The sequence below is a fragment of the Bos taurus genome, chromosome 19 (genome assembly GCF_002263795.3).
Source record: "Bos taurus isolate L1 Dominette 01449 registration number 42190680 breed Hereford chromosome 19, ARS-UCD2.0, whole genome shotgun sequence".
NCBI classification, from domain to species: domain Eukaryota; kingdom Metazoa; phylum Chordata; class Mammalia; order Artiodactyla; family Bovidae; genus Bos; species Bos taurus.
The window spans coordinates 43,687,032-43,714,783 of NC_037346.1; the positions used below are offsets into that span (position 1 = coordinate 43,687,032).

General features: G+C 49.5%; 1 protein-coding gene across 1 annotated transcript; it reads right to left on the reverse strand.

Moving 5' to 3' along the window:
• Positions 1-104: 104 nt before the first annotated feature.
• MPP3 (MAGUK p55 scaffold protein 3) lies at positions 105-27,752 on the reverse strand. Its single transcript, NM_001372132.1, has 20 exons — positions 27,669-27,752; positions 27,287-27,363; positions 26,414-26,470; positions 26,052-26,170; positions 25,807-25,884; positions 24,523-24,603; positions 24,140-24,277; positions 20,250-20,331; positions 18,657-18,742; positions 16,809-16,883; positions 13,330-13,526; positions 11,026-11,090; positions 9,392-9,412; positions 8,783-8,824; positions 7,190-7,354; positions 7,014-7,094; positions 5,569-5,662; positions 5,047-5,155; positions 3,310-3,432; positions 105-1,194 (listed from the first exon to the last, which is right to left on the reverse strand). Exons 3-20 carry the CDS (start codon positions 26,436-26,438, stop codon positions 1,018-1,020), a joined length of 1,758 nt encoding a protein of 585 aa, NP_001359061.1. The 5' UTR covers positions 26,439-26,470; positions 27,287-27,363; positions 27,669-27,752; the 3' UTR covers positions 105-1,017.

The window sequence follows — 27,752 nt, forward strand, 5'->3', positions numbered from 1 at the left end:
AGAAATACAATTCTCTGAAGCTAAGCTGTATCACAAATCTGTTGTGATATTAAACACTTTTGCTCAGAGACAACCCATCAGGCCCACACTCAGAGTCTACATACTTAGATTTTGACGGTCAGGACTGATTTATTGTGGTTTAGACATAGATTTGATGGGGGTGTGGGGTGCAGGTGTGGGGATCATCTGTTTTTCCATGACCTGGCATGTCAGGAGCTCCTATAATCTGAAGGAAGGGACAGGTGAGAACCAGGGCAACTGTCAGTAACAAGAGAGACAAGTGACAGAACAGAATAAATCAAAGCAAGCAAGGGTAAAGTTTTGGAGTCTGGGGATATATAGAAAAGGCACAAGCAGCCTTACATTCCACGAGTCCCTGAAAACACCACCGTATCATAGATAGTACAATAACTCATGGTGACAGGGAAGCATACCTTAGTCTGTCAAAAAAGTTTGTGAATGCTCACTATTCAAGACGGCAGAGAACCACATTTTCCATTGCCAGGCAAACACAAACTTTCAAAACCTTTAAAAAGATCAACATTTTAGTGCCTGAAGACAGGCAAACTTCAATTGCACGTTAAGTCCTCTTGGGTAAAACAACTCAACTCTGGACAGCCCGATAAATGAAGTGTCAGTCTGTTTATAAAGCTTAAATTACCTCTGCAAATTGGTACTGCATACATTCACCACCACCTCCCCCGCCAAAAGACAGTGGCTACTCAACTTTGGTACAGAGAATCAGGGTCAACTTGCCTGTGATACTTTAATGAATGACATGTGTTATATGGTGATATATACCCCCTTTTGACTCATGTTTTCTGCTCCAAAGGAGTGCAGTGAAAAGCAATGGACAAAAAACAATCACAAACAAGACTTCCCAGAGAGACTCTTCTTGAGGATGGAGTTTATGGAAAATTCTGCCCCTCTCACTTGAGATTCCTTGATAGTAGCATGGGGTAGGCCAGGCCAGGTGGTCTTCCAGGTCCCCTCCAACCTGGATGTTCTAGGATACAGTTACCTGACCCAACTAATAGGTACCCAGTGAATGTCCTTGCTCAGCCTCTCTAAGAGCGCTCTGAGCTGGCTGTATGCACTCTGGAGGTCCTCCTTTACCAGTACAGCATCCACCAGGTGCCCGTAATGCTGGTCTATGAAGGAGGCAGAGGCGGCCATCTCTTGCTGCTGCTCATCCTGCAAGGAAAAGGAGTAGTTACGGAACAAGTGGGTTGTTATCCTCCTGACAATAATGGACCTACAACCTTTGTCTTGGGCAGTGTTGCAACCTCTAATTTTTAGGTGATAAGTGGATGAATATGGCCCTTGAATAACCAACTGGGTACACAAGAACAGGGCGTAGTGATGCTAGCCTATCCAACGTCCAAGAAAAGTTCATGAATTATAGCCATAATCACTGTTCAGTCATTCAAAAGATATCTACTGAGGACGTGTTAGCTTTGGGTAGATGCTGAGTCTATATCTGCGTGTATATGTATGTCACTATCACACTTCCTGTCTGAAGGTATTTCCAAAATAGTACAATTATGGTGCATGGCAATTTGGTTAAAATAATTACAGGGAAGAACCACAAATAGTATTCACTATACAAAAGCCAAGCAAGCATTTCTGGAATCAATAAGGGTAAAAAGGAAAAGAAGTAATTTGAATGCCCTCAGAGGATACCTTAATTCACTCTGTAGAACTCAGTTCTTCTTTTCATTTCCTCAAACCAGAACCAACCACTTGCATAGTAGACAAAGGAGAGTTATTTAAGAAAGTCTGGGACAACCCTGACCCAATGCGCCATTTCCTTAGGATACCTGACTTCTATCAGATTGCTTTCCTGACACCTAACACTAAGGCATAGACAGCCAATGAACCCTCCTTCCCCCAACCTATGCAAGTGTCTGCATCTTCATTCAGAAATACCTCTAGTAAGTAAAATTCCAAGCCAGTAGTTCACTGACAATGAACTAGGGTTTTGGAAGACAGGAAAGTGGCAGGATCCACTCTTAAGTAAAACTGCAAAGTGAAATTTATCACTGGCATTCACCCACCTCCCTTTCTATCTCCTTCCAATCCTCTGTTGCCTTCTCTCCTCTGCTTCTAGGGCTCAGTGTTTTTATTCTGTCATGGAAGGGGGGTGAGCTGTCTCCCCCTAAAAGGATATTCCAGAATATTCCCTCCTCCTCTTCTGTCACCAATCAAAACCAGATTCCTTCTTTAGTGACAGTGTCCATACTTCCAGAAAATATGTTCTAAAGCACTAGGAAACAGTTTTTGCCTGCTACCGCAAAGACAGTAGACATCTACAGGAAGGCTGAGATGATTTCTTCTCCTTACTTCTAACCCCCTAGGAGGGGGAAAAAAAAAACTATTGAGTTGGCCCAAAAGTTCGTTCAGATTTTTCCATAACATCTTGTGGAAAAACCCAAACGAACTTTTTTGCCAACCCAATAGATTAAATTGGGCCAAGCTTCCCAATTCTTTATGGTATCTTGCAGGGCTCTTCTCCTACTCAAAAGCACCCTGCAGCATCCCACTGCTGCCCTTGGATCTAACATCCTGCTTTTCCCACCGTCTTACACATACACATCCTATAGATCTGTCCACCACTTCTGGAGTTTCCTCTCCCCCGGGCACCCTCACGGTTCATCCTGGAAGCAAGTATCTATTCGAGAAATTATAGACGGGACTTTTTTTTTGGGGGGGGCCCTAAATCCCTCTATCTTCCTAATAAATATCTGTCTCTTGAAAGAACTCAAGTAAATCTGTAATGGAGTAAAACGTGTGACATTTTTTTTGCAGCCGTCAATCCCTTGAACCCTTTTCCTGACCTGTAAAGGTGGAACTCAACCACCTGCGGCTTCAGCAAGAGAGCCTCAGCCCTGAGCAGCATGTAGGGAAGACTCCCCCTGCTGCCCCTTGCCTCCATCTTGGATTAGCTTTCTGGACCTGAAGTTGGTGTTTCAATTAAAAATTATTCGGGTTTGACTTAGGAGTTCAACAAATTATTGTGGTTTGTCACACTCAGATCAGGTCCCTGAAAGAGGTTAGTCCCTTATTTTCTGAGAAGATGCTCATGTGAGGGGGTGGAGGGTGGGAAACCCTGGTTAAACCGCCCCTGTGTGAATCAGGTGGCGCTTCCAGCTGCCCAACTTAAACCTTCCAATCATCACATGACATCTGAGTCCGGGCAACAGGCAAAAATGGAAAGATGGTCTCATGCAGAAGGTACGTCTGCCCACATGCAGCTGTAACAGGCCCTTTTAGGCCTTAGGAGATGAAATGATCAACTTGAAAACTTACAAGTGGGGCTGCTGCGTCCTCACAAGCTGGAGACATGGGTGGCGTCTTCCTTTTTTCCTGAACTGCAGGCTTTACAAATATAACATAGGGTTTAAACTCTGAGGTCCTCAGTTGTTGCAGAGCCTGAAAAAGAAAGTTCAGGAATGTTATATACTTCGAGAATATTTTATTGTGAAATGTATTTCTCGAATGCTCAATAACGATGTGCTTCATCACATCACCCCAATGGCAAAGGTCCTGACTATATGGTCATATGACAGTTGACTTCAACCACGCAGACCACCTGCTCTTTTTCCCACTCTTCACTATGACACTGGGCTCAGCTGGGCCCTGGAGGCTCACTCGCTGAGAACAGAGGTTCCAAAGCCTCAGTTCCAAGAGCTGCCATCTCTCTTAGCTCTGCCCACCCTCCCCAAGCTCTAATTAGCCTTCATACACCCTTCTTTGCCTGCCTACTCCTGAAGGAAGAACCAGCAGGATTCAATGTGTTTATCTATTTAGTCAGATGTCATCAATTTGGACTAATGCAAAATCTGTGCTATCACACAGGCCTCCTCATGATATTCAAAGAAGAAAAAGTTTGTTAAGCAAATGAAGAGACTAAGAGATCCCTTGAAGTAAACTGTAAAGACTTTAAAAGGTTTTCCGTATGCAAATTGTCCTGTTAATTAGCTCACTTTATTTATGATGTGAGGGCCTCTATTTGGACACACTGGTATTAAACTGCTGTATATACAGTTTGCATCCCCCCACCCAAATCATAAAATCACTTCTCAAAAAATTTTTGAAATTCAGACTATTTTAATTTCAACTACCAACTCCCAGGAAGTCCAAATTAGTGAGGATTTTCCTTTCTGGACATAAGGTGCTTTGGGGAATCTGTTTCAAGTCTAGCTCTGTAAAATAAAACCTACAGTTTATGTGATAAAATCAGAACTCTGTTTCCACACAGGGCGGGGGAAATGCCCAGACTGAGTTCAAAGCTTAGAAGTTTTTCTCAAAGACAAGGTGAAAAAGATGGTTAAGCCCCTGCAGGATGTGGGAGACTGGAAATGTTTCTGAAACACTTCACAAGGTCAAATCTGCCCTTTTCCCCTTTCAAATTGCTCTCCTGACTGCCTTCCTCAGTGGTCCTCTAAGCCACTGACTTCAATTGTCCTAGTTGGGAACGGGGTGGCCCAGCTTTCATTGGTGCATTTATATCTGACTGTCCAGAAGAGCCTGGCAGGCTACAATCCACGGGGTCACAAAGAGCCGGACATGACTTCACAACTAAACAACAACCCTGACTTGTCACATCTAATGGACAAGTTGGTGTCATCATCTGCTGCATGATTTACTGTATGCAGTCTATCCCAGGTCTGTGGGCCACCAAGAGGTTCCTTCCAATTAAGGGAGTTTCTGCATAGAGGTGCACATTTCGGGGTACAAAAGCTTTCATTAGTCAAAGGGATACCCAAGGAGATGTTTGGGGTTTTGTTTGCTTTAGTTGCACCACGCAGCATGCAGGATCTTAGCTCCCCAATTAGGGATCAAACCTGCACCCCCTGCAGTGGAAGCACGGAGTCTTAACCACTGGATCCAAGGGAAGTTCCAAGGAGACCCAAAGAGATGTTAGCATTCACTGCTCTGGAATAAAAAGCCCCTGCACTGAGGCTGAATGTTCTGTAAAATGTATAGCCCCCCAGTTTACAAGTTCCATTAATGGGAAATTCCTAACTGGCCCCAGGAACTCACATCTGGCTCCACGTCCACCAAACAAACTTTGTTTTTGGCCATCACAACCCGAATGGCTTCCAGGCTGGTTCCGTAGAGGTTTTCCTTATATTCACCATGCTCCAGGAACCTAGAACACCAACCACCACAGGGGAAAAAGAAACTTTCAGCTCCCGAGCTCACCTAAGTTCGCACCGAAGGTAAATGTGAAGTGAAAGTCGCCCAGTCATGTCTGACTCTTTGCAATCCTATGGACTATACGGTCCATGGAATTCTCCAGGCCAGAATACTGGAGTGGGTAGCCTTTCCCTTCTCCAGTGGATCTTCCCAACCCAGGAATCAAACCAGGGTCTCCTGCACTGCAGGTGGATTCTTTATCAACTGAGCTATCAATGGCCCGCCAGGATTACCACCCCCACCTGTCCCCGCCCCACTTCCTCTGCCTTTTCCAGGAAGCCTTCCCAGGAGGTCAAGTGGAAGATTGGCCAGATGAAGAGACACACAGCTACACGGAGGTCCCACTGGCCCATCAAGATGACATACTTGTTGTGATGCAAGTCAGCCTCAAATGTTTGCTTAGAGACAAAGTGATACTCTACTCCTTCCTTCTCATGGCTCTTCCGGGGCCTGGTGGTATCTGTGGAAGACAGAAGGACCACTGGGCAGAGATGTCATGTCACAGCGAGGCTGTGCTCTCGTTCCTTTCAGAGGTTCATCGCTGATTTGTGCACAAACACCCACTTCCCTTCATCAAGGGTCCCTGTGTGCAGGTATGCCATTGATCTGCACAGCTCTGTGATGCAGGCAAAAGGAGGCCCCAGTTTTGCAGGTGAGGAAACTAAGAGGTGCAGAGGTTAAGCCCTGTTCTGAGGTCCAAAGGCTGGCAGGGAGCAAAGCCAGGCTGAACACACTCTGTCTCAGGCCAAGTGTATGCCCCTAACCACTCAGCAAAACTGCCTTACTGATGCTGCAGGTTTTAAAGAATTGCTAAAGGAATTTCTAGTCCTCTTAAGTTTTAATTTCCCGATTGTCCCTCTTCTTAAAAATATTTTAATTTATTTATTTGGCTGCACCAGGTCTTAGTTGTGGCACACAGGATCTTCTATCTTCACTTCAGCGTGCGAATTCTCAGTTGCAGCATGTGGGATCTAGTTCCCTGACCAGGGATCGAACCCAGCCCCATGCATCAGGAGCTCAAAGTCTTAGCCATTGGAGCATCAGAGAAGTCCCTCCTAATTGTTTTTCTTTTTGAGAGCCAAAGAGGCAAAAACTCAGATGACCCTGCTGTATGCTTTTAATTCTTTATTCAATTATTTCTCATTTTGAGAGGAAAAGAGACATGAAGACAGACAGTCCCCTTATGGACTGGATGTTTCTGCACAGCTGGCTCTTACACAGTTTTAAAGCATAGTGTTTTCTGATTTCCATAATAGAATCAAGGTGCACACCTCTGGGGAAAATCAGATTCCCCATAGAACAAGGAACACACTCAAAGCAGTACACAGCTTTTTCTAGAGCATTCTGAAAGAAAAGAAGGGGTCTCAGAGGGCAGCCACCCAGGGGATGCTCTGCACTTTAATGTGTGACCTCTTTGTCCAACCTCTGGCAAAGCTGCTAGGGTCACTTGTGATCATGTCCTTGCATTAATACTTTTATTCACTCACTGATTACATTCCAAACACCTTAGATGAGTATATGAGACCCTCTTGATCAACCCAGCCTCCCATTCAGCTTCATACACCACCAGCCACCCACACTAAGCTCCTCACTCCCTCACACTGCTACTCTGGGTCACACCTTCAAACCTTTGCATTTGTTCTCTTGATATAGAGAACTCATCCTTCTCTGCCTGGAAAACTCCTATTTACTCTTCAAAACCCAGCATAAAAGTTACTGCTGCTGGAGTCAAGGCCCCAAGAAATCTTCATGTGCACACATATGTGCATGCATGAACATACACACAAACACACACACTCGGACCCTCTTACGTGGAATGGCAACACCAAAGTGCTGAGGGTTCTCTGCCACCACCTTCTGCTTCAGCTCGTGTAGTCGGGCTCCCAGAGACCCTGAGAAACAAGAGGAAGGCTGCCAGGTTCCAGCTGGGCTCCCTCCCTTCCCCGCCAGGGAGGAAACCAGCCCATTCTCTGGAGATGTCACCTACCAATCAGAACCACCAGGCGGGGCCGCTCGCCAGGCTGGTGCTGGTACCTGGTCACCTCCTCGTAAGTTGGCAGCTCCGGAGACTCGGCCACTGCAGACGTCTTTCCTTCCTGTGGGCTTCCCAGTCTCTCTCTACGGCCCAGCCGGAAGCTCCTCCGAAGACCAGCTTGGAGAGAAGGGCAGGGGGACACTGTGGTATTTGTCCCAGCATCTCCCTATAGACTTTCTCCACCTGGTAAGACCTGGAGGTGCGACTGAGACCCACTGGCCTCTCCCAACCACATCCTGCTGCAGGATGCACAAGTAATATGATGAAAAGGGGACCACTAGGCACCCAAAATTAGGGTTCAAGGCTACTATCTTACTTGGCATGTGACTGACCTCAGGCAAGTCATCACCCCTCTGAGCCTCAGTTCCCCTATCCATGAAAGGAGACACAAATCTACAAAAGCAATGGGTGCTCCTAGATTGGATCCTGGGTCAGGGGAAATGCTCTAAAGGACATAATTGGGACAATGGCGAAAATGTTGATATGAACAGCATAAATTAAAAAAATATATATATATAAAAGAAATTCCCAGAATTGATAATAGCCCTGGATTATAAGAAAATGTCCTTGTCCTTAGAGAACACATACTGAGCTATTTAGGGGTGAAGGGACATGATGGCCACAACTAGCTCTCACATGACTCAGGGTGGAGGATTAAACGTGTATATGCGGGACTTCCTTGGTGGTACAGTGGTTAAGAATCCGCCTGCCAAGGTCGGGGACATGGGTTCAGTCCCTGGTCCGGGAAGATCCTATATGCCTCGGGGCAACTAAGCCCACGCACCACAACTACTGAAGCCCATGCACCTAGAGCCTATGCTCCACAACAGCATAAGCCACTGCATGAAAAGCCCTCGCACCACAACTCGAGAGTAGCCTCTGCTTGCCGCAACTAGAGAAAGCCTGTGTGTAGCAATGAAGACCCAGGGCAGCCAAAAATAAATACCCTTTAAAAAAAAAAGTCTTAAAATGTGTATATGCAGAAAAAGAGAATGATAGAGATAACACGGCAAAGTGTTGACGTCTGGTGAACCGAGATGTAGAGTATATGGGAGTTCTCTGCACAATTCTCACCGCTTTTCAGTAAGCTTGAAGTTACTCCTGAATGAAAGGTTAAAAACCCTTCGCCTGTCTCTAAAGGCCTTTGAAAAGATTTACCAAAATAAAAGAAGCAAAGTTACTTCGGAGACTGGTAAAAGGTGCCACTGCCGTATGGGGGTGGAAGAAACACTGAATAAACTACAATTGGAGTTATGGTAATAATAAAATTGGTATTAAGGTAGGGGTCCTTGTCCAGGGCGCTGCTCCCAGTGGCTGGGTGAAAGCTGGGGGCAGGCTGGGGACCCCAAGACCAGGGCAGGCTCAGCTTGGCCTCTGGCTAACAGAGACTGAAGGGAAATGTGGGTCCCACAGACTCAGCTGCTCTTGAGGGGCTCCTGGGTCTCAGTCACCTCTCCCTGACCCAAGAGCCCGCGATGGGCTAAGTTATGCATGGGTGGGGGAAGGGTGTTAAGGCAGGGGCGGAGGAGAGCCCCCATTACTTACCCACATAGTATCCTTTGAAATACCCTTCACAGTCACAGGACTCTGGGAACCAAACAGAGAGAGGGAGGCCAGTGAGCCAGGCTGGACACATGCCCCAGCCCAGAGGCACCCAGCCGTGGGTGGCCAGGCAGGATCCTCTGGGATGGAGTCTCAGAGGGGCTTGGGACAAATGCCATGTTCCAGTCAGCCCTAGGTTTACAAATTCCTCTGTTTCACCCAGTGCTCCATGCTTAGACCACAAACAGCCCTTCTAGACCTGGTAGGGTTCGGGGTCAGCAGGCCCCATTCCAGCCTCTCTGAGTTAGGGCCCGTGAGGATAAGGAGAGGAGATACACTCGCCAAGCCCTGCCGTCCTATCTCCTGCCCGCTGCCCAGGCAGGTCACGTGACCAGCCCAGTCGGAGTCCGGGGAGGGCTGGGCCCATGTCCCCACTAGCTCTGCATGCCTGAAGGAGCAGATTGGTCCAGCTGGCAGAGCCGGGAGAGAGGTGCCAGGAGGGGTGCCTGAGGGGCACCGCCCCCCCAGGAGGAGGGGGTGAAGGGGCTTGTTCAGACAGTCTACAGAAAAGGGACCTTGTCCATGCGCACAGGGGACAAATACCAGGCCTACCTTTGTCACAGGGCTCATCGTCTGCGGTTTGCACAAAAGACAGATGGAGCAGGGTTAGCAGAGGGGAACCGGGAGGCCCTGCCACCAAGAGGCAGCCACAGCCTTGGGTCCTCAGGAGCCCTCCATCTGTCCCCTCTTTCTCTCCTCCAGCAAGCCTGTGATCTGAGCTGCAGTGCATTATTAACCAAGACTTGCTCTAATTAGTCTTCCTGTGTGTTTCTCATTAGCGGCCCAAAGAAAGCCTGCTCATTACTGGCGTAAGTAAGCAGCCTCAGGGCCAACGTACTCAGCAGCCCCTCCGACTTGAGAGCAAGTCTGGAAAGGCAGCCACACAGCCCAGGGAGCAGCTCGCTAAAGGGTGTCTGCGGCAGACCGGGACCTGCTCCCGCTTTTCTGGGGTTTGAGACTCGCCTGGGTGAGCACAGATGCAGGTGATGGCAGAGCACGGAGCAGGGCAGCCGGCCAGCTGCGCTCCAGTCACCTGGTGTGGTTCTAACCCCCCAACTTGGTTCCGAGCCCCACTCTTGACCCCAGGCTAGAGAGGCCATCCCCTGACGTTTCTTCACCACCAAGGGCTCTAACCAGGGGGCTCTGGAACCCTGTTCCCAACCCCACTTCCTTGACCTCATGAGCCTCTGTTTAACTATCTTGGAAAAAAGGATGACCCTGACTCCACTATGAACCAGAGCTGTTGTGACAATTACAAGGCAAGAAGGTAAGTGAAAGTGTTTTGTAAAAGTTAAGGGCTGCACAGAGTAAAATTCCCAGGTAAAATTCAAGACACTAAGTTAAATGTGAATTTCAGATAAACAATAAATAATTCCTTAGTATAAGTATGTCCCAAATTACTTTCTTTCTTTTTCCAAGCTTTAAAGTTTTTATTTTGTTTTGGGGTCTAGCTGATTAACAATGTTGTGGTAGTTTCAGGTAAACAGCGAAGGGACTCAGCCATACATATACACGTAGCCATTCTCCCCCAAACTCCCCCACCACCGCATCCAGGCTGCCACACAACGTTAAGCAGAGTTCCATGTGCTATATAACAGGTCCTTGTTGGTTAACCATTTTAAATGTAGCCGTGTTTACATGAGAATGTCCCAAATATTGCATGGGATATACTTATATTAAAAACTGATTCATTGTTTATCTGAAATTTGAATTTAACTGGGAGTCCTTTTCTTTTATTTACCAAATCTGGCTGCTAACACAGAGGCGTGAGATCACTCACAGCCATCTCTAACCCCTTCCAGCATCAGTGGTTCTTATGTTGTCAAGGTCAGGGGGCCCCTTGGGGATCTAAGGAAAGCCGTGGAGCCTCTCACAGACACAACACAACACCCACGATCTGCACACGATTCTGGAAGCGACATCATCATGCCCTGCAGTGTTATCTATGGGCCCCCAATATAGTAGCTCCTCTCCAGGGAATAGCTCCCCACCACCTACCCCCATTTCTCCTCCTGACCCCTCTCCCCAGCCCCTCCTCCCTCAGGAAGCCTCAGAGCTCAGACAGGAGTACCCGCTCCAGCCTAGCGCTTGCTTCTTCCCCACATGACGTCCCAGGGTCCTAGGGTCCTAACCCCAGCTCCTCCCTGAACTGCTTCCCTGAAGCGCCATCCTGCCAGACTACTCACAGGGGGGCTTCTTGAGGCTCTGGGGACTCGGCAGGGTGCCTGTGGCTCTCCGGTAGTTCAGTCGCCTATGGGGACAAAAGGAGATGGGCAGGCCAATGAGCTGGACGAGAGAACCAGTCAGAGGGAACCTTCTGGAAAACTCAAGGAAACCAAGGCCTAGATCCCACAGTGGGGTACAGCCTGGCACTCCAAGGGCCTCCTGGCTTCACACTGAGTTCCAGTGCAGAGGGACATTTGCACAGGTGCTCACAGGTTCGTGAGGAAAAAACTAAGTTTCTTGCTCTGAGAGATGCTTGCCCAGCCTAAGATGGTCATTCACACACAGAGGGGGCAGAGCCCAGTATCCATGGTCAGTGGTTGGTTGTTACTTTCCCAAAGCTGATTCTCAAGGAAAGGAAGCCCCTTCTCCATAGTCACCCGGCCTCTCCATCTCTGAGGAAGCCGGAAAAGAGCAGAATGACTCTTAGGAGAAGTCGAGGGTGAAAGTGACTCTAATTTAATGCCCTAACCACCCTCTCCCCAGCCCAGTGGAGAGCTCAGCCTGGCACTTTATTTATTTATTTATTTTTAGAGAAACATTGTGTTTAATGGTAAAGGTTAGCACACTCCAGCACCGGGCATGGCCTGGAGTCGAAGCAGCAGGGGTGGGTAGGTGACTTCCACGGAGCCTCACATGGCAAACAGGATGAGGAAGGCGACCATCAAACAGAAGAGCCCCATAGCCTCAGACACAGCCTGGCACTTTAGAAGCAGCTTCCAAGGCCTCATCTCTGAGCTGATACCCAGGGCTCCTGGAGGTATCTAGATTTCCACAATTAAATGCAGCTAGAGCACCTTCCCCCACAACCTGTGAAGCCAAAGATGCAGTTGGGTCTGAGGCTGCCCTGAGGAAACAGACCAGCAGTCTTCAAACCCCAGCCCCTCAGAATCACCTGGAATATCTGTTAGAACATAGAGCTCAGACTCTGGCCCTGGGGTCTCTGATTTAGCAGATGTGGGGCAGGGCCCAGGCAGGGACTGGCTTTTCTAACAAATTCCTAGGGAATGCTAATACACCTGGGAACCACACCAGGAGAGCCACTGAAATGGATGAATCCTGAGGTTTGTAGATACAGCGTCATTCCACACCCCTAAAATGGAAGAGGGCTACAAATCTCAGGAGAGGCATTGCAGGCATAAATGCCACACCCTCAGGGTTTACACTTTTGGAAATCTAGCCTAAGGAATCAATTTGAAATGTGAGGACCAGACTATATGCAAGATAATTATTACAGCCTTGTAGCAGTGAAACATTGAAGAGAGCTTCAAAGTACAGCCACAGGGAAGAAGAGAAATCACTTGAGGTATGACCTTTCTTCCCTGAAGCCTTTCATGCTAGCCCTGACTAGGGCCAGTGCTCCTGCTAAGACCTGGTATCCTCCACCCTCACACCCATCACATTTATATGAAGTGTTCGTCTGAACCACTTGTGACTTTTCAGCTAAACTGTCAGCTCCTGCAGGGCAGAAACCATAGTTGCTGCCTGTGAATAAATAGTACATCTCCTGATGAAATATTATATTACCATTAATTAATATTATATTGCAATTAATTGGGCTTCCCTGGTGGCTCAGATGGTAAAGAATCCACCTGCAATGTGGGAGACCTGGGTTTGATCCCTGGGTTGGGAAGATCCCCTGGAGAAGGGAATGGCAATTCCAGTATTCTTGCCTAGAGAATTCCATGGACAGAGGAGCCTGGCAGGCTACATAGTCCACGGGGTCTCAAAGAGTCGGATACGACTGAGTGACTTTCACTTTGACACTCTTCACTATTAATTAATAGTATGGAATAAATACTATTATTCTATAGTAATGTTAGAAATGCTCATGTCAAAATGTTAAGTTATCAAAAAAAAGAAAAGGCGAGACCTCAAATTCTATACACACCACTCACATAACAGGCACAAGAAAGAAAGAAATTATGCTGTTTAGATAGTGGTGAGACTGGGTAATTTTCTTTTCCTTATCCTCCTCTCCTGTATTTTTACACTTTATTTTTCAACTTGCCCAAGTAGGCATTATAAAATATACATTAATTTAATATAGTACAGATTTATATACACTGACTAAAATCTCAAATAGCCATCACTACTGATGACGAGAGAAGAACCAACATAGGCACAATTGGTACTTTGCTTACAGAAGGACGCTCCGTGGGCACCCCCACCCCGGGGTTTGCTAGCAGAGATATGGGGCTCTGCCATGTACTTACGCCTCCAGCCACTTTAGAACCACACCCCCTTACAACACGCCCCAGACCCACCTTTCCTGGAACTGCTTGGAAGGGATGAGGCCAGCTCGAAGGTTGGTGTCCCCCACTCGCTTGGCCTGCCACCACGTGGGATCATCCTGACTCACCACCTCCAGGACCTGCCTGCGCTGGAAGGGCAGTCCTGCCTCCTGGCAGGGAATGGCCCGGTCTTCCCGAGGGTTGTAGTGGAAGAGGGCCCTCATGAACACCTGCAGGGGAGGAGCTAGGTGAGACGGCCTGAAAGCACTGACGTGTCTATGCCACATGGAAAGCTGAAGAAGGCTGTTCACAATTAGGAAGAACAAGCAGTGTCAAGAATAGAAGGCTAATCAGAAACCCACCACACCTATTTTCTTACTGTTCTTCAATCATTTTTAAGGGAAATCCATCAAGAATCAAAAAAATGGGGACTTCCTTGGTGGTAAAGTGGTTAAGACTCCACTCTCCCAAATGCAAGGGGCCCGGGTTCGATCCCTGGTCGGGGAACTAGATTCTCCACGCTGCAGCTAACAGTTCACCCGCCACAACTAAAGTTCCTGCATGAGGCTGCAGAGAGGAAGGAGGATCCCGATCGCTGCAGTTGGGACCCGGTGCAGTCAAATAAATAAATAAATGCTTTAAAAAACATCAACTTGCTAAGCTATTTAAAAAAGAAAGAATCAGAAAACGATTCAAGGATTTCCCTTTCCAACCTAAACATCTTCTTATTAACCTTACAATAGCCTCTCAGCCTACACAAAGCAACCATTAGTCTTGGGAGCAAAAAAGCAAAGGCAAGCACAATTTCTAACTCAAATGTTATTTCTGATATGCTAACTGCCGCTAATGATGTCAGCAGCCATCTGTTAAATAAGTAGTCTAGATGTTTTGATAAGAACATAAATATCAATGAAACTACTGTTACCAATTCTTCATCATCACTTTTCAGTGGGTAATTGACAGTCATGTCTTTGACAGCTCAGCCCTGTCTCATCAGTCACATACTTGGCCAACCCCCAGCTCTCTTCTGTACCCAGAAGCCATCCCTCTAGAGAACAGGATGGGAACAGCATTTGGTCCCATTTCTTCATTCTCTTCTATAATTCAGTGGCATGGATTTATTTATTCCTACTTCCAAATCATTATGGCCCAATTGCTTCAACAACAAATAGGGGGGAAAAAAGGCGAGAGGTTTTCCTTAGACAAATCCAAATCCTTTAGGTGCCAAGCAAAAGAGATTCAGTTAGACGACAGTATGAATTTTCTGGCCGTATATTAATATTATGAGGACAGGGACCCTCATTTAGCCATACATGTCACCAGGCTCCCAGGCACTCAAAAGGCGGCCAGCCCTGACCAAGCGTCTAGCTAAAAGAAAAATATTCAGAAAGGATGGACTAAGAGATAGGCTACCCATTTTGTCCTCCAGGAAAACCAAATCCTCTTCCTGTATCAAGTTAGAACCTGCAGAAGCTGCATATGGAGATCATACCAGCTTGTCCCAGGAAGAACAACCTTCCATCAGGTATTATGTGTGCCCTGGGATTCAACTGAAGGTGCAAATAAGAAATCGTCATATGAAGATGATTTCTTCATTTGCGTAAAAAAAACCATCAAAGACATTGTCTGCTGTTAATTGCCATTCATCAAAATATTTACTGACATCTACTCTATGCCAAGTGTTTTCATGCCCTATCTTTCCTGCTCCTGGTTCTGGGAGGTAGGGGTGGAAAATTAGTTTTCTTGAAAAAATCAGCATGCTTCCTTCCATCTTCCAAGAGAAGTATGTAATTCATTATGTTCTCCTTTTTGCCTTGGCTGCCAGAAAGTTCAGATCCAAGTTTACTGGGAAGTCAGAGTAATGCCTCTTCCATCCTCCCTACCACCACGTCAGCTCAGGGCTTAACAATCTCTCACCTGGGCTTTTACAACAGACTCCTACCAGGTGCCCGCAACCCCATCTCCACCCTCCTCCACTCACTGCCCTAGGGAGCTTTGTAAAACACAAATGTGATTTCCATCACTTCCCTCTCAGAACCAAACAAGCAAAGAACACCAAAAAACTAAATACCTTTAGGAGCTTCTCACTGCCTCTGAGGCTGTTACTTGGCCTGTGGGGTGCCTTCCCATATTCCCCGGGGGCCTCACCTTTTCAGTGCACCCCACCCTGACTGCCTAATGACTTCCTCCAGCCACTGGGATCTGCTCTCCCCTAATCCAGCAGAGAGGAACTGCTGGGAATTAACCCCTGGGGTATAGCCTGGTGAGAGCTGGTATCTAGATTCCCATCCTCCCCAGCTCTCCCAGCTGTTAGGAGGAATGGAGGAGGCATGGTCTACAGGGGACGCCGAATTCTGAAGCAGGATTAAGTTCTGGTTGTCTGCGGTGGTAACTTGCTGAGAAGACACCCTTTGTTGCACTGGCTACCTTCCCTTCCCCAACCCTGTTCTGCTGTTTCCTGGGGTCACTGGCAAATGCCAAAACTCTGAACAAAGCATTCAAGGCCATTCAGACAGAGCCTTAACCCACCTCACCAGCACACCCCCTTCCTCCTCCTGGAGCCCCACACAATGCACTTTCTCATGGATCTCATACTCCCCTGCCATGTCTGTGAGCCGCCGCTTATGCAGACCTTTCTGCCCGCCCTTCTCTTCTCCCTCTTCTTCTAGGCTCACTGCCAACCCTCCTATTATGTACCACCTTCCAAAGTGCCTAGGGACTTCCCTGGTGGTCCAGTGGTTAAGAATCCACCTGCCAATGCAGGGACACGGGTTCGATCCCCGGTCTGGGAAGCCCATGTGCCACAACTACTGAGCCCTAGAGCCCCATGCTCTGCAACAAGAGAAACCATTGTAATGGGAAGTTTGTGAACACAACTAGGGAGCAGCCCCTGCTCACTGCAACCAGAGAAAGCCCACATGCAGCAACGAGGACCCAGTGAAGGGAAAAAGAAAGTGCCTAGAACTCTGCTGCAGTCCATGGGTCACAAAGAGTCAAACACAACTGAGCGACTGAACTGAGAACTCTGCACAGAATTTTCCTGAAGCACTTATCACGTAACAAGGAGACACTGGGTCCCCGGCCTCCCCTACTGAACCAGGCAACCTCTAAGCTACTAATCATCCTGGTCTCCAGCATCTGGCAGGGCGCTTGGCACAGAGCAGGTGCCCACCAAAGGTAGGCTCCACTAGGAATTAAACAAATGGCAGTTACTTAATTGGGCCTGAAGCCGGAACATTTGGTATCTTCTCCTCCTCTTCATGGCCTGGCTTTTCTACTTCAATTAGAAGACTCTTGTCTTTTATTAGTAAGCTACGTCAAATCCTGTTTAGAAGAGATGGGGTACAAACAAATGAATCACTTGGTGACTGAATTGCAGGTCTCTACCGAGCACTTGCTCCGAGGACCAGATGGATGATCTCTTCCCAAGTGACTGTTTCAAAGACAGGACTGGAGTCCCACCACCCCCACCACCCGCCTTGCCCACTCCCTTGCCTTCAGCTCCGCCATACCTTGCTATCCTTTAGGCGGTCTTCCTCCTGGGTGGCTGGGATGATTTTCAGGGTGATGGATCCCTGGGATTGTGCCTGAAAGGAGACAGCACATGACCATATCATCTCCCAGGTCTAACCCTCCAGGACATCACATGTTACCTCCCAGACCTGGAAACTCACATGCAGAAGGAAAGTTGGACGTGCAGCCTCCCCTATGACCTGCCCTTCAGTGGTGGCACCCAGATGAATTAACTGAAGCATTTTTATGGGACAAAGGGATAGAACACTTTTCTCTTTTTTTTTCGGCCACACCACGCAGCTTGCAATATCTTAGTTCCCTGACCAGGGATTGAACCTTGGCCCTGGAGAATTGAAGGCGTGGAGTCCTAACCACTGGAGCACTAGGAAAGTCCCCAGAAGATTTTAAATGAGAACTTGAGAACAATGCATACAACAGATACAGCTCGCTCTCTCCCTTCTGACCTCTAGTGCCCCCAAGCACTGCCCTTCTTTTCTCTTGGGTTATTTTCATATCATCGTTCAATTTCATTTTCCTCTTTCCTGCCTGATTTGGGGCTGGTTCCCAACCAGCACTTCCCTGTTGACCTGCATCTTCCCCAGTCTCAGGCCACTCCATCTTCCCCAATCTCGGGTCCCCCTCCCTTCTACCAGAGACAGATGCTGCACCCCACGTGGGGGCCCATGGGGAAGCACGTGTCGGCCCATTAAAGCACATCTCACCCAATGCTGTCCCTGATCCCGCCTCACTCTGGAAAATGGAGGCTGGTGCCCAGAACCAGGGGAAAAGGAGAGGGGGCAGAAAGACTGAAGGGTCTGCCTGCAACCAGGGTCCCCTATAGCGGGGGCCTTAAAGAGTGAGCCTCCGAACTTGAGATCTCATCTCATTTCCGCCCCCCCCAAACCATTAAAAGTTAGCAAACAGTGTCGTGCTGGAAGAGGATGCCTGAGGATTATAGAGGTCAGAACTATGACAGGGGCTTTTTATAATTTCAGTTTTGACTTCCATTCCCAGAATGGACTGAGAAGGTTGTTTCCATCCCAGCACTGGCTACCCTAGAATCCCCTCGCAGTTGTGAAGTGCAATGCCCTCTTCCAGATGTTTACATCCTAATGATAACTATGCCTTGGTTGAGAAACCATCCCTACCCCTATTGTACAGGGAAGGAAATCAAAACTTGATGATTTGATGACTTGTCCATCAAGGTTACACAAGACACCCCTGGTGGCTCAGTTAGTAAAGAATCTGCCTGCCAATGCAGGAGACCTGGGTTTAATCCCTGGGTCGGGAAGATCCTCTGGAGAAGGAAATGGCAACTCACTCTAGTATTCTTGCCTGGGAAATCCCATGGACAGAGGAGCCTGGTGGGCTACAGTCCATGGGGTCACGAAAGAATCAGACACAACTTAGTGACTAAACCACCACCACCACCAAGGTTGCACAATTGTAACGTGATGGAGACAAGATTCTAACCCAGGACCAGCTGACCCCAAAGCCCTTGCTCTCCTGCGCTACAGCCTTTTACTTCATATTCCTCAGCTCTTTGGAAGAGGGGACCCTTTCAAGAGGGTCTTCTAGAAGGATCCTCAGGAAACAAGGCTGGGGGTAGGGAGGATGGCTGTGCTGAAGACAGGGTCTGAGAGAGGCAGATGGTCTGGGCACTCCCTTCCTCCTGTCCCCGACACCCTCCACCCCCGCCCCAGTGCAGGGCACACTGTAAGGTCACCAGGCTTGCAGTCTCCCCATGAAAACAGGGAGACTGGGCTAGATCAGCCCTGGCTCCAGGAAGTGCCCTGCTCTGGGTCTCTGAAGAACCACCGCACCCCCGGCTCACGCACGGCACAGACCAGAATCTGGCTAATCTCGTCGGGCCGCTTGTGCAGGACTGTGATCCCGTTCACTTCCCGGAGCTCGTCTCCAACGTGGACCAGGCCTAGGAGACACAGGGGCTGACCGTCAGCACAGCAAGGGGTCCAAGGTTCCCAGAGCGCGAAGTTTTAGGCACCTCTGGCACCTGCCTACAGAACCCAAGCAGGGGAGATTCAAGGCTTAAAGGTAGTGGATGGGACTGGAATGAACTTATCCCCAGGTGTGCTGGGTGGCTCACCTCGAATCACAGCCTCACAGCAGCCTGGCAAAACCCTCCAGTTTACAAACAGTCAGCTGAGATTCAGAAAAGTGATGCAGCTTGCCCAAGGCCACACTGCTAAGAAATAATGGAGCCAGTGCACAGATGCAGTTACTTGGCTATAGAAAGCCCATGTTCTTTCTGCTGTCACCTCTGCTTCTTTAAAAATATCATTAACTCTTCCCCTTCCTGGGTGTACAGACATAACTCCAAGGACATCCTTCTCCAATTTTACATGAAAACTGAAGGGCGCCAGAGAAGATGGAGTCAGGAGTGTTAGACACACCTGTCTGTTGGCTTCTGCTTTAATGATAAGCAACTCTGCATATGGGGCCCTATTTGCCACTCAACATGGACACCAGTCCAGAAGCAGCAGCATCACCCAGGACGCAGGAAGGGCTGCAGAAGTCTTGGGCCCATCCAAGACCTGCTGAGTCAGAATCTGCATTTTAACAAGACACTGGGGCCATTTCCGTGCTTGTTAATGGGAGGCACTGGTCTTAGGGCTCCCACCACAATGGTCTCCAGACTTTTGGGGGCAACACTCCCCTACACCAGGAGATCTGCCTCCCAACTTAGTTCCTCCACACACCAAAGATTCTTTTTCTTTTAATTTTTTATTTTATATTGGTGTATAGTTGATTAACAATGTTGTCAGTTTCAGGTGTACAGTAAAGTGATTCAGTTACATACATACATGTATCTATTCTTTTTCAAATTCTTTTCCCACGTAGGATATTACAGAGTACTGAGCAGAGTTTCCTGTGCTATATTCAGTAGGTCCTTGCTGGTTATCCATTTTAAATACAGCAGTGTTTACATGTCAATCCCAGACTTCCTATCCCCTCTCCTGCCCATCCTCTCAGGTAACCATAAGTTTGTTCTCTAAATCCGTGAGTCTGTTTCACAACAGTGATTCTTAACTTGTTTTCTACTCAAACAAACCAGGAACATGAACACCCTTCCCATGGTAACTGAGGCTGGCTAAGGCAGCTGGGGTGTCAGGAAAGGGTGTCTTGCTCCCTAGTTAGGATTTACCTACCAAGCTCAACTACCTCAATCCCCAGGCTAAGCCAATGCACAAACCCTCCTGATCACCCTCAAAGGACTCCATGCCTGACCTATTTTCAAACAAATAAATTTTCTACTGGGCTTAGGAAGGAGAAGAGAATTCCAGTCCGACTCCCAGAAAGTAAAGCACATCCCGAACAGGTGAGCCAATGGGAGAAGGAAAGGAGACCCATGACCAAAGGAGGAAGGCTGGGGGGACCATGGCCATGACCGTGGCCAGGCCAGCATTGATGCCACTCACCGCTCCGGTCTGCTGCGCCCCCTCGCATGATCCTGGCCACCACGACAGCCCCTGAGTGCTCATCCCGCCGGATGGTGGCCCCCTGCATCAGAGACAGAGCAGGCAGGCCCCTAAGAAGCAGCCCCAAATCTCAGACTCTGACTCTCTGGACCAGAGAGAGCCTCCCCCTCCCACCCCTGTTCCTCCCTCTGCCACCCCAGGGGGGACAGCCCAGCAGGCACCTTGCCATGCTGAGGACAAAATAAAACCAACATCTCAAATTAGTATAGCACAGCACTTTAAACAAAGCACGACTGTAATGCTGTCACAGCCTCATGTGACAGGTAAGCGACAGGGGCAAAGAGAAGGTAAGCACCTTCAAGGTCACCCAGCTTTCTGGGATGCCAAATGCAGTGTTTTCTCTATCACATCACAGCCCTTGCCTCTTGCAAAGACATTTAATCATGAGGAGAATACGTGCCAGCAAATTCTCAACCTGCCTTGAGCCAATCACAGGGTTACCAGGCCTTCTGTTGTTGCCAAGGGGAACCAACTATGCCCCAGGCGGAGCTTTGGGACCAGGACTTGGCCCCCAAAACACGGCAGACATGATGTCTAGGATGAGAAGGGCACTAACAAGCTCTCGTGCACCAGGCAGGCTGGGCTGTGGCAGGGCAGGGCAGCAGTCAGGAGTTGAATGGCCCTGGGTTTGAATCCACTCTGTCATTTACTAAGAACAATGGCCTTCTGTTAGCAAGGAAGCCCCTCATCTTCTCTGCGACTGTTTCCTCTGGGGTGTGGGAAAGCATTTGACTCTTGGGGTTGTTGCAAGGTTAACATTAGATATCACAGGCCAGGCACTTAGTACAAAGTAAGTGCTCAATATGGGCTTCCCTGGTAGCTCAGCTGGTAAAAAACCTGCCTGCAATGCAGGAGACCTTGGTTCAATTCCTGGATTGAGAAAATCCCCTGGAGAAGGGACAGGGTACCCACTCCAGTATACATGGGCTTCCCTCGTGGCTCAGACGGTAAAGAATCTGCCTGCAAGGCGGGAGACCTGGGTTCGATCCTGGGTCAAGAAGATGCCCTGAATGAGACCCACTCCAGTATTCTTGCCTGGAGAATCCCAATGGACAGAGATGCTTGGCAGGCTACAGTCCATGGGGTTGCAGAGTCAGGCACAACTGAGTGACTAAGCACAAGTGTTCAATACATGCTGCTGCTGCTGCTAAGTCGCTTCAGTCGTGTCCGACTCTGTGCGACCCCATAGACGGCAGCCCACCAGGCTCCCCCGTCCCTGGGATTCTCCAGACAAGAACACTGGAGTGGGTTGCCATTTCCTTCTCCAATGCATGAAAGTGAAAAGTGAAAGTGAAGTCGCTCAGTCGTGTCTGACTCCTAGTGACCCCACGGACTACAGCCCACCAGGCTCCTCCGTCCATGGGATTCTCCAGGCAAGACATGCTAACCACTAATTATTGGCTGTAAGTGCAAACACACTGGCACGCTTTATCACTGACTTCATTTGAAGTCCATAAAATGAATGTTGCTGGAAAGAGAGACCAGCAGCTAAGAACCCTGTGGCTTCTTGCCCCTCAGACCATCAAACTTGCCAGCATCTCTGTCCACCCTCTCCTCCTTTTCCCCAAGTCAGAGGAGGGGACCCTCCTGGATAGGCTGGTCCCTCCATCTCCCTCCCTCCCTCTCCTGCATTCTCAATGCCCCCTCCCCAGTGGCTCCTTCTCCTGGTTCTAAAAATATTATCAAGCCTGTCCCATCATTAAAAATGTGGCAGCCCCATCCAGTGGATGCCAGTCTCCATTCCTTCAGAACAAGCTTCTCAAAGAGGCATCTGCTCTGACTCACTCCCTGCCCGCCTCAAGTGCACCAGCAAAAGGACCAGCGACCCGCGAGCTGCCATCTCAATCGCCACACTCAGTCTCCTCTCTCTGATCTTCTGATTTGCCCTTTCCCTGGAATGCTCTCTTAGCCTGGGCCCTGGTGACACCTCTTTCACGGTACTTCTCAGTGACCAACTGGTCTCCTTGGCTGAGTCTTCCTATATCTATCTTTTAAATGTTGATTAAAGGGCCAGCACTTGGCCCGTGTCCTCTCCTTGTCTCTTTCCATACACGCTTCACCCAGGCGGTCTCAGCCTCTCAGATGGGATTGTAACCCCTTCTGGATGCTGGCAGCTACCAAGTCCGCATCTCTACACACCTAAGCCTTTATCTCCTGGACATCTCCACTTGCGGGCACCCATGCCTCTTGAATTCAATGGATCCTAAGTTTCTCTTTATTCCCCCTTTTGAATCATGGTCCCACTGCCCACCTGTCATCCCAGCTGGACACCTTCACTTTATATCCAAGATGCCTCCTCAGATTCCTGCCCAAGCTGGGGCAGTCACAAAGTGACATTAATTTTATTTCTGATGTATTTCTTGGATTCCTCTTCCCTCTTCCCACAAACCAAGGTCAAGCTCTGTCTCTGAACCATATGTATTTGGCCCCCACTCTCAAATAAGTCCTCTGTTTCCCCCTCCAGGTGACTTTCTACTTCATAGCCAAGATGATCTTTCAAACTGAAAATCTGACCATTTTATTTCTTACTTAAAACCCTTCAGTGGCTCCCCACTACCTTCAGAGTCCAGGCAAGCAACTGTGGGTGACAATCCAGTCTTTACGCTCTCCTAATGATCTGGCCTCACCTCTGTCACACTTGACCTCCAACTTGGCCAGTTCCCTGAATCTACCATGCCGTTCACCTTCCCATGGCTCTGTTCATGCAGTTCTACTGGTAGAATGCCCTTCTTCTCCCCCTTCCCTCTGGAAAAATTCTGTTCTTTTTAAAAAAAAATTTAGCATGGGCATCACCTCTTCCAGGACACCCCAGTTACTACCTTCTATAAACTTTCAGAGGGTGATGACTAAGTCTGTTAATTTTTTTGGCTTTGCCATGGAGCATGTGGGCTCTTAGTTCCCCAACCAGGGATTGAACCCGCAGCCCCTGCATTGGAAGGACAGAGTCTTAATCACTGGGCCACCGGGGAACCCCATGGAAGTCTTAACCCTCTCTGAACTGCCCGCACCTAACATGGTGCCTGGCACACAGAAGGGTTCACGGTGTGTTTCCCGAGTAGATGGATGACTGCCCCCATTTTGAAAGTAAAGAATCAAAAGCAGAGGAGAACTCTGGCCAGTGTGCAGAAGCGGTTCATCTGAGGTCACTTGGTGAAAGTTGACAGTGAAGAAGGCCAGCTGTGGTATTCTCTAGGGCACGCCCTCAATTCTCTGGACTGCTGCTACTTCCCTCCATCTAATAAACAAATCTGTCCCTTAGCTCGGTAAATCAATGCTGAACCGGGACCAATGATAACAATCTGTCAGCTGCAAAGAAGAATGGCTGCTACCCTGGGTTTCCTCAGAATTCAAAATAGAGGTTGGCCAACTTTTTCTGGAAAGGATCAAGTATAAATGTTTTACACTTTGCAGGCAACACGGATTCCACTGAGTCTGCCATTGCCATGTAAAGGCGGGGCCCCTAGACATGTAAATGAACTGGATGGCCAGGCACCAAAAAAACTTCATTTACAAACACTGACTGGCTTGGGTTTGGCTGTTGCATCATAGTTTGCCAACCTCTTGTTCAGAGCATGATGATCAGGGCTGCCCTGAACAGTTGTACAGGTTCTCAACTGCACAAAGGAGCTTGGCCACAGCAAAGGGAGGCTGAATCTACCCAGAGAAAGGAGTACTCTGCACACAGTGGTGTCACAGGGACTAGTGGCGGCCTTGACAAAGCTGCCATCATTTACTCCAAAGACTGCAGTGGGGGGGGTCCCTTCTTGGGTTTCTCAGTGGGTGGGTGGGAAACAGGGAGAGCGTGGGGAAGAGAGGTGAGGACCACATACCAAGGGTTCTTTGTTTTTCACCAGGCGGACAATCTTCACCGATTCTTCATCAAAATCCTCATCGATATTATCGGGCAGAGGGGGAAGAACGGGGTCAAAATTCTTCTGAGCGACTGTGTCGTGTACCATGAGCATGGCCTATCATGAAAGCAAGACAACAGAAGGGCTAGCCTCCAAAGCACATGGGGGTCCAGGGGACCTAGCCAGGGGGCAGTGGTTCAGGGTCCCAGATCTCATGCCAGAGAGATGACCTCCCCAGACACTTAGGCTGAGGAACCCTAACTCAGAAATCTCCTTTCCTCAGTTTCATGGCCAAGCACTCCTCCTATCCCCATCCCGGGAGACACAGATGCGTGGGTAGGCAGGGACTGTGGCGTGACTACCCTGAGGTGGGGGGTGGACAGCAGCTGGAGCAGCTCCCTCTCATCACTGTGCACGGAGGCGGCCTGCAGCTCCTCCATCACCTGCAGGGGAAGGAGAGAGAAGGCCACAGATGGCTGCAGTTGCTGCGAGCCTCCTGGGAGTCACCCAAGGGGAAACCCTGCTCCCTGGGCCCCCCAGCCACGACTACAGCACCAGGGGGCGTTGGACCCTCAGTCACTCCAGATCTGTGGCTCCCAGGGAAGTCATTCCAGGGATCAGAGAGCATGAGAAGCCTCTACAGGCTAATCCTAATGGGAGCTAATTTATGAAGGCTTTCCTGGGTGCTGTTTGCCTCACATGGATTAACTCTCACAACAAACTAGATGGAGCAGGTACTATTATTTGGCCATTTCACTGGTGAGAAGTAAATGAGAGAGATTAAATATTCTGCCCAAGGTCCCCAAGGTAGTGAATGGCACCACCAGGACTTGAACCTGGGCTTATCTAGCTCTGTTGTCTCTACCCTCACCATATTTTCCAGATGAGGAAATTGGGGCTCAGAGAGGTTGAATGACTTGTTTAGGGTCACAGAGCTAATATTAGAGGCAGTGCTGCGCCTAGGAGCCTGACAACCTAACCTGCTCCTAATGGCATCTCACAGGCAAGAAAGGCAGGGAATCTGCCCCCATCCCTCGCTAGGCTATCTGCTGGGGTGACATGATTTTATTCAGAAACTGGCTTCAGTAATCAACTAGGACAGGTCCACAAGAAATAAGGAAGGATTCCTTTAAAAAACAAGAAGCCTAGGAATTCCTTGGCAGTTCAGTGGCTAGGACTCGGCATTTTCACTGCCTGGGGCCCAGCGATCAAAGCCCAGGGTTCAATCCCTGGTGGACCCCACAAACCACTAAGGAGCAGCCAAAACAACAAAAAACAAGAAGATGCAAGTCCCTGGACCCAGGACTTCACATCGGGCCTCACAAAGCACAGATATGCAGTGTGCATGTTTGACCTATTCTTGTCGCCAGCCCTCAGCTGTTTGGGAACTGCTCTTATCACAGCTGGGAAAACTGACTTTCTCGGGAACACACAGTAAGTGGGTGTCACCATGTCGCCATGGCCCCTGGCCCTGTCCAAGGCTCACCAGTTTCTCCCTGCCTATCAGGAGGCCCAGGGAAGAGGTGAAGGGGAGGAGACGTTCTTCACCTTGGGGCTCCTGAGCCCTGATGGTCCCTTGCTAAGCAATGGCAAGCAGCTAGGGGTGGGAGAGGGGCTGAGGCCAGAAGGAGAAACTGGGGGCTTACATCCTCGGCGAGGGCCACAGCGCTGTGCAGGACGGGGGTTGGACTTTGCCTCTCGTAATAGCGAAGCTTCTCGTGAATCTGCAAACACAGCCGAACTCAGGCTGGGGTCTCCCAAGACAACTGTCCAGATGTACCCTGGATGTCACACAACCCACCCACAGCTGTGAGGATGCCTGGGGCTGCAGACCAGGTCATTCAGAGGGCAGCATAAGGCAAAGACCTTCCTGGGGCAGAAAGGACTTTACCTTCATTAAATAACTGAGGCTTTTTTCACTGAAAACATCCCTCAGAAAGCCCATCTCTTCCTTGTGGTTGGAGTCAGGTCTCAGCTGAGAGGTCAGTAGTGCCAGAGTTTCATGCAAACCTGAGGACGGAGTGAGAAAAACACAGTAGAGCCAATGCAGTGGCTACTTCCTGCCCCACGGGACCCCGAGCAGACCTTCCAACAGTATGTCAGCCCTGCCGGGGGCACATTTTCTCCCCCCCGGCTCTCATTCCCAGGGCTCCGAGCCAACACCGGTAGCAGCTGCTTTCTTTGCTGCCCCGGGTTGCTGGGCAGGCTCTTGTCTTCAGGACTGTGGCAGGCCCGGCCCCGGGAGACACTCACCGGAGTCCTCAGACAGCACCGGCATGTCTGTGCCGCTTAGATCTCTGTCTGTGGATTCTGGGAGAAAAAGAGGGGATGGGGTGGGATGTGAAACTCTGGCAAGCTTATTCAATCAACAAACAGTGATTACACATGTACTGTGACTGTCCATTACCAATTCGGGGACAGAAGGGATGGGAACAAATTCTCCACTCAGTTTTTTCAGAGAGGAAGGAAAGAAAACCAAGCTTGCTTTGTGCTCCCAATGTGTCAAGCACTGTCCTGGCGATTTCATATGACATTTTTCTTAATCTCTTCAAAGCCCTGAGGAACGGACATTAATATTTCCATTCACCTGATGAAGAAACAGAGGCTGTGGGGAGGGCCGTTCAGTAAATTGTAGATCAGAATCTATACTCCGTTGGCCCTTCCAGGCGGGTATCAGGTGAGAAGTGGTCCCTGCCTGACAGCGGGTGCTGTCCTTCACAGCTCGCCCCTCCTCTGTGGCCTTCTAAGGGGCTTCTCTCAAGTCTCCTGACTGTCAACAAGTACCTAGCTGGGCCTACAAGCCCCTCCTTTCCCACCATTCCCAAGCCCCAACCAGAAGCGATCCTGCCCCCAAAATAGAGCGTAAAGAGGAGGTGGAGAGAGGAGAGTCGTGTCTACTATGCCGGCGGGGGGAGCCCTATCTCGGCAGGCCCCCCTACGTGTTTTGCAGCACGTGGATCTCAAAAAGTCCTCCTTCAGAAGGGGATAAGGAAGAGTAATGATTCATTCATTCCGCAAACATGGAGCCAGCCCCACAGCGCCCGCCCGAGTCCCGCGGACACCAAGACGCAGAAGAATGGTCCCCGGCCCTCCAGCCACCGCCCCGCCCCCCTACGCCAGACTCACCCTCTGGCTCCTTCGAGCTGTGCCCCCAACTCCCCCAGGCAGCCAAGCACAGACTCCGGCTCGCTTTGGGAAGGAACCTGTGGGACCAACAAGGAGCGCGGCTGGGAGAAGGCGAGGCAGGACCTGGGGGACGCTGGGGGCTGTCTCGGAGGATGCGGGCCGGCAGGAAAGGAGCGGTGCGCATGGAGGAGGGGGTGGGCGCGGAGAGGAGGCCAGGGACGGAGGGGCGGGGACTGAGTCCCCCCCACCCCCGCTCTCACCAAGCTGGGGCGGGGGGGTTCCCTGGGCTGCGAGGCTGCCTGTGCAGGAGAGGCGGGTCTTAGCCCATCCTCCCCTCCTTACGGGCCTGAGTCCGTGGTCCATCGCCCGCGCCGGTTCCTACCTGGGCGAGCCGGGATCTCAGCTCCAGACCCGGAGCCGCGCGGGTGCCTGGAGCCTCGGCGGCCGCTGGCTCCGCCTTCCCGGC